The 7,531-nt window shown below is 38.1% G+C and overlaps 1 protein-coding gene across 1 annotated transcript in view; it reads left to right on the top strand.

Annotated features, from left to right (window-relative positions):
* The first annotated feature begins 1,324 nt into the window (after positions 1–1,324).
* The window catches only part of LOC101861843 (probable C-mannosyltransferase DPY19L3), a 37,580-nt gene continuing 31,373 nt past the window's right edge, over positions 1,325–7,531 (top strand). The window contains exons 1-2 of the mRNA XM_035972371.1: positions 1,325–1,461; positions 5,460–5,754. Coding sequence (XP_035828264.1) covers positions 1,448–1,461; positions 5,460–5,754 — 309 coding nt within the window. The 5' untranslated portion in view covers positions 1,325–1,447. The remainder of the gene's footprint in view (positions 1,462–5,459; positions 5,755–7,531) is intronic.

Here is a 7,531-nt window from a genome sequence, read left to right as displayed (position 1 = left end):
TAATTTATGTTTATAATATTATATATTGTCTTGATTTCTCCGTAGGCGTGCCAAAGCGAAAGAAGTGGAAACTACCTAGACACGTCGTGTTCCTCTCTCTCTCTCTCTCTCTCTCTCTCTCTCTCTCTCTCTCCCTCTCTCTCTCCTTCCTCAGAACGTGCCCGCACAAAATTTTATGTTTATAATATTATATGTGGTCACGTGAACGAAAATTAGCGTCACCACAGACATTATGCTATTACTTTATAGTTTTATTCATTTTTTATTTATTGTAGGCCTAGGCCTATATCTACATGTATTTATTTCTACTCATAAGCCTATACAGGTCCGTAGTAATAGTAATATTTAACAGTAGGCCTAACTCAAAGAGTCATGAATGACCTGTACAGTACCTCGACACTTTTTTTTTCGTGACGAACTCATAGACCCACGTTCTAAATGTTCAACGGAGATGTAACACGCACGAAATAGAAAGAAAATAGCAAACATTACTTTTATCATTATTATTAATAGATTCTTATCATAATTAAATAAATAACTATAACAACACAGGTACAAAAACGTCTCTCCCCCCAACCCAACATAATAATATAATATTGTAATCTTTGATTTAATAGAATGAGGAGTAGATCTAGGAGTTTCAGGGTAAAGCAGATTCGAAGAGCTTCAGCAGCCTGTTGTTTCTTTTCATAAAAAAACACAACAACCAACAACCTTTCCGAGAGGAGAAGGTAGAAGACCTAATAATTAGTGTTGATGAGGTTCTTTTTTTTTCTTCTTCAAGTAATAGAATCTAGTCGACAATGGTCATTATCTAAATCATATCTTTATAACCCCCCCCCCCCCCCTTTTTTTTTGGGGGGGGGGGGGGGGGTTGCCACCCCCAAGCATCGACAACCGAATATAAGTTTGTTTGTTTGTTTATTTGTTGCGATTGTAGATTTTTGATTGGTCAAAAGCCCAGGGTTTTTTTTCATCCCAGTTACCATAGCAACTTCTAAAAACGGAACACTGCAACAGGTGTTTATTCCATATTCAGAGAAGGCTTATTTCCATTCGGGTAGTCCTGCCGTTATACAGTCTGAGGTGAACATGCCCCGCTTCCCTGTTTTAAATTGTTACACAGGGATTTGCATGAGAAAAGCAGCAACGAGTAGCGGTTAAAGGAGCTTATCGTCAGCTCCCACGTTGCACGGGAAAGATTAGGCTAGCCTACACACGGAACCAGCCACTTCATACTTGACTGCCTGATGCGATCTTTATCGGAAACGAACCTGATTTTATACTGCTAGGAGAATATACTTTTTTTTATTGCCTTCCATGTTTTGTTGTGGGTTTTTTGTTTTTTTTACTTACTGTGCCCCTAATAACCCATGTCAGTCAACTGTGCGCCTGGGCTTCCCATCAACTCTACCGGCTTCTATTTCTAGATCTTGTTCTGAAGTTTATGTTCTGGATTAGGAGAAGCTGGAATGCTGTCCCTTCAACAATGATTTGTTCATGCTGCACCGTGATATGAATTAGATCTATAGTTTTGCAACAAATTAGATTTATAACGTAGGCCTAGCCTAGCAGTAGCACACAGTGAGGCGTGAGGAAAAGGTAATAGAATAGATATCTGACAAATTTAAGGCATCAAGGCCCTCCTCCTGCCTCGTAGATCTAGATCTAGATCTAATTCTAATCCTAACTCACCATCGCATCATCATGGATAACATTTTTTAACTAAGTTTTTGAACTCTTGATTAGGAAAGTATACATACTGCTCCGGCCGTGTGTCTTTTGAATGCATGCATTTGTTAGGTTGTTTGTTAGCTGTATTATTTTCTTCTTTTGAATGAATGGGGTTGGGAAGTTGGCAGTGGTTGTTTGAGAGTTTCTTGCACACAATTGTAAGTGATGCTGTCTATTATTACTCTTGGACAGGTGGCTGTTATAATTAAAGATTTAAATATGTTTGGCAGTAATGTAGGCCTACTTTTTAAATCAAGGCCGGCTCTAGATCTAGATCTGTTTCTCTGAACGTTCGTGAAAATAAACTTGAACTTTATTTCTCAGAACGGTTTGGATTCCGTTCTCGAGATTAGTTTTTGCTGGGTGACTAAATGCAAAGTTACTGCCAAGGTCGAGCTGTCTTGTTTTCTTGCAGTACCTTTTGAAGGTATTTTCAAATGAAATATAGTCCGGGAACGTTGCCCAAACGACAGCTGAAGTATCTGAATATTCAGACATTTAAAACTCTCTAGCTCTAGAAATTGAATTCGATGCAAAAAATGCTTCCCCCCAGTCCTCACAGAATGGCAGAATGAAAGGATTACGCCTAAATCTCACAAATAACCAAAAAATCTCGAGATCAGAAACCGTTCGGAGAAATAGAGTTCAACTTTTTTTTCCAGAGCGTTCAGAGAAATAGTCACTTCATTAAATTAATACATCTTTTTGATTGAATAGGGAATACACTGTAGACTCTACTGTGCAAACCCAACAAGATTAGATTATATTCTTGTTCTTGTATAGAGTGCGGCCAAAAGTTTGTGGTGCAACTTAACCTCAGATCATGTCTCTTTAACGGGTGACGAAGGAATGCGTTACCCATACTTTGCACAGCAGTTTGTCTCAGTTTCTTTTAACTTTTTTTTCATGTTTTCCACTACGATTGAGATTAGATTAAAAAAACGTTTCTTCATGGAGTAAATTTCTATGATCTCCATCACGTGGAAAAAGAGATTGTTCACAGCACTTCCTGCTCCTCACATTTTGTATACTTTAAGATATCGAATAATATAAGCATCCCCCCCCCCCCAGCTTATTAATTTTCAGGGTTTGTTAGCACCCCCCCCCCCCCCCCCCTTTTTTTTAACACCCTCCCCGTTTATTATTTATTTTGGACCACTTGTCTCCCCCCCCCCCCCTGTTTATTATTCTTACCCCCCCTTTTATTCGATACGTTAGAGTACACGGCCTGCGTCACTACTGACCAGAGATATTTTTTTGTGAGAAAACTTGTTACAAGAAATTAATTTTACAGTGAACACTTTGTTGCACTAATGAATCTCAATTAAGCAGGTGTGTTCAATATAACCATAGTGCTGCGATTAGAACAAAATTGACGGACTTTCTTTAAAGGCTTTATTCCGAGCTGTAACTGTAAACCTTTTAAGGGGGCTTTCGTTGCCTAGAGGTTAAGGTGTTCGCCTCTCATTCAAAGGTCCCAGGTTCGAATCCGGGTAGCGACCGAAAAATTTTCTTCTCTAAAATTGTCTCCTTTCACCTCCTACCCGGCTCTCTTGCAATGTTCTGTCGTCTGCTTTCGTTTCCGCTTTCTGCCCCCACCCCTCACCTCCTTTGCCCCCTCCTCTGGGCTTCTGACTCTTTCTGCAGCCTTTCTATTGCTTCTCCTTGGCTCCTTCTTACTGCTGTCTTTCAGCCACACCCCTGATCTTCTGGTAGGAAAGATCTACACCTAGCCTTCTTGGACAAGGGCGAAAAATCTTGGAGGGCCCGTGTGCAAGTTGCGCACGTTAAATTTCCTTGGTGGTCTAAAATGGGAGTAGGCTTCGGCGGCCACCCGGCAAAAATTTAAAATTTCCTACCAACTGAAAATGTTTGGTGTGTCCTGCGCGCTCATATATGACAGTATGCAGTTGCGAGCGCTGTAAAACACTTACCAAAAAAACCCAAAGAAACAAAAAGACTTTAAAATCTGTTGATACCACCCACTGGGATGGGATTTCTTAGTAGTGTTATTAACGGAATTGCCTTGTATACAGCTAACAGGTGTTTACAAAAATATTGATCTGTTAAGACAAATTGGTACAGGTGTAAGTCATATTGTGCAACAGCTGGAGACTTCAAATGTTTGATCAATGATAGTTGAGGCTGGGGACATATTTGACTGTAATTTAAGTTGCACCAGGAATTTTTTACCACACTATAGTATAAGTTGCAAATGTTATTGGTCTGAATAGGTCTAATTACTGTTCTGGAGATCATATGCAGCTATTGCAATCTACACTAGGCCTATGAAATTTCTGTTGAATTTTATTTAGATATATATGCTTAGCAATCTTGCACCATCCAGACTAAGTGAGGCACTGAGGAAGAGTTAACTTTTAAAAGTTTTGTCCATAGTTCAAAGAAAACATTTTTTTGCCTGTGATTTGCAATACTTCTTTATAAGTCCATCTTATAACATGACACATGATATGTGGAGAACTTTTAAAAAATCTCTTCAACATGACACAGTATCAAAACTAGATTCAAACCTCTGCCATCCACTACTCAGGCAGCAGTTCAGTATTAAGTGTCAGTTTTAGTTAGAGTTTTATATCTCTTGCAACACAATAAGGTCATTTAAGTGCGGAAGAATAGATGTGTTACTTGTAGAGAGTAACATAATACTCAAAAAAGAAGGAGGAGAGGTAAGGACGATATAATATGTTTGAGAGGAAAGAAGGATCAAACCACTCCAGAGCGCCTGCCAACCACCGACCAACTTAAGTGTAAAAAGGACATACACGTGGGCAGTCTGCCTTTGATGTTCATTTGTTTTGTCCTGGGACTTCAAATACATGGGTGATAAAGTAGAAGAATTAATGGAGCTTGTCATGTTGAGCACAACAGATGGTAATGTGAGTAACAGGAGGTATTGATCTGAAGCTGAGGGATTATATTGAAGGCTCAACGAGATCACTACAAGATCCCGTTTCATTTCATTAGTTGTACGACATTGTGTCTGATCCAGTTTGAGTGTGAGTTGTAAAAACGAGATTATTATTTTTTAATATGTATTTTATCTTATGTCAAGGCTCAATGCCCCTTTAGGCTTTTTATAATTCTATTCATTGCATAAAAGTAGATGCTGTACTGTGCCTTTTGTTCTGATGAGTATGAAAAGGATTAATGACTATGATCATCTTATGAGATATAAATGCAAACTTGTACACAAAACAGCACTTGACACTGATATATATATATATATAGTTGTATGTGAAATTTGTAAAAAAAAAAAATTGAGATCTATAATGCAAGTAGGCTGGTAGTAGGATTTAAGGTACCGTATATTTTCATCCTGTAAGACCACAATTTTTGACAGGCTTAGAAAAGAAACTTTTGCTTCCCTTCCAAAGCAGAAATTTTATTTGAATGTTGCAGCACCATCACTGTCCTGGTAGAAGGATTAAAACTTATTTAAAAGTAAAGTAATGTTTTGTCTTTAATGTGTGTCAACGTCTCTGCTTTTAACCACCTGTTTATGTTTTTGCAAAGGATTCATAAGTGTGCAGGTAATCTTTAATTTAATAGATGTTTAGTTAATTGATTATCATGTATACATTTTTTGGATATACTTTTCTAATCTAATTTTACTGTTTTGTGAATCCTGATGATGCAAAACATTAGCTCTTTTGTTGTGGAAATTAAACCTTTGACCTCTGCCATCTTTTTGGGGGTTTCTTCAGGAAGAAGATGACAGGTCCTCAAAAGAGAAAAGGCAACCTGACACAGACCAAGGATAAAACGCCGCTTGTGGCAACTGGAAATGGCTCAACAAACATTCCCGATGCCAAAAGAGGAAAGAAGAAAATCAAGCCAGCTGAAGATTCCAGCGGGAACAACAGAAAAGATTCGGAATGGTCTATAGCCAAAGTGCTCAACTTGGTGTGTGGTCTGGCAGTCATGGCTGGCATCAGCTACGCTCACTCGCTGTACATGTACCAGATCCATGAGAACAACATGTGGTTCACTAACATCAAGGTAAGACAGGCACACCCCTCTCCCCCAACCCCCACCCCATCCACTGTCTTCTTCCTTCTACCGTTGTTCGAATGGCAATTATTTAAAAATAGTGTTGATTCTCTCTTACTTTTTTCTTGAGTAGTCTCAATCAGGATCTGTTCTATGTAATAATTATATGTAAATATTATGACTTTGTTATACTCTAACTGTGTAATTTGGAAGAAATACGTCAACATGTACTTTGTTCTAAAATTGTCACTTATGTCGCTCTGCAGGTTCTCAGTAAAGATCTTTCCTCAGGGCAAAAACAGACATCTAGAATAACTTGTATCTGTATGAATGAAACACTTTTCAGAGCTAATTCTGAGCTGGAAACTTTTTTTGCCTGTAAGTGTTTAGCGCATAACACTATTGATTTATGTATTATGTGTTTGATTTGTGCCAGGAAAGCTGGTTAGAATTTTAGATAGGCTAGCTATAAGAGTGCAAAAAGCCAGCAGTTGTCAAATAGGTAGCTGAGGGCATGACTATCCTCCCATTTGGTCGCTTTTAAGGACAAGCGGGCTAACCCAGATATCGGGGGTTTCCAGAAATCTTGACCTACACCAAAAGTGGGCATTGCCCTACGTATAGGAGAAGTTTAGTTTCATTGGTGTGTATAATTGTTTGGTTATAGACAAAACTCTCCTTGTCTTTTAAATAAACTGATCAAGGGTCCAAAGACTTTACTGTCCATTTTCTCAAAACAGCATTTTTCGAGATAACCCCCTTGTGCTTAAAAGTGACCATTTGTTCAACATAGTTCAGTTACTTTTATCCGAATAATCTAGTCAGCCAGTTTGCTTAGTTCTTTTATTTTTATTTGCAGGTGGCTGGAAGAGTTTGTTTTTTTTTTTACTCCCCCCATCCCTGTGGATATTTTTTTTGTTTATCATCTAGCTTTTCCCCAACACTGTTTAGAGATATGAGCACATTTTTTGTCCAAATGCTGGTCTTGTCTTTACGATTCATGCAAACAAAGTCTTTTATGTGTGGTATCTTCTTGAAAAGCTTTTAATATAATATATATATATATATATATATAATATATATAAACATTATTTGTTTGAAGTGTGTGTTAACAATATCAAGTTTAGATTGTAACATTTCTGTTAATATGCACTTTGATAATTCAGTGTACCTGAATAATGATAAAATGATTTAATGAAATTAATTAAAGAGCTGAGAATATACGAAAAGATCTTAAATGAGGAAATTAATGTGTACTCATGTTTGTTTACGAAAGTGCTTCACAAGTGTTTTTAATAAGCTATCAAGACATGCTATAAAGAAAAGTGTGTTGTGGATTTATATTACGATTGATTATTTGTGAAGAAACTGCAGTCAGTTGCCCTCCCTTCCTCTCCCCACTTCCCCCTCCCTATCTCTCCCCCCCTTTCTGCACCCCCCTCCCCCTTTTTTTTGCTCTTCCCTCTTCTCTTCTCTCTTGGCCCCAGGTATTTCTCCTGCAACGTCTCTCTCTCTCTCTCTCTCTCTCTTCATCTCTCTCTCTCTCTCTCTCTCTCTCTCTCTTTCTCTCTTTAGTTTCATGCAACCTTGATTTTGTCAATCCATTTCAATCTCTGCATTAAGCTCGAACTGCTGTCAGTACATCTTGTCTTCATTAATTCTTTTCAAACTCACGCATAAATACATAAGTACATACATGAAAAAAGTAACACACACACACACACACACACACACACACACACAAATACATACACACACACAAACACACACAAGTAGACACACACAC

The sequence above is a fragment of the Aplysia californica genome, unplaced genomic scaffold, assembly GCF_000002075.1.
Source record: "Aplysia californica isolate F4 #8 unplaced genomic scaffold, AplCal3.0 scaffold00668, whole genome shotgun sequence".
Lineage (NCBI taxonomy): Eukaryota > Metazoa > Mollusca > Gastropoda > Aplysiida > Aplysiidae > Aplysia > Aplysia californica.
Note: the sequence above shows the minus strand (reverse complement) of the source record. Positions and strands in the feature narration are given on the sequence as shown.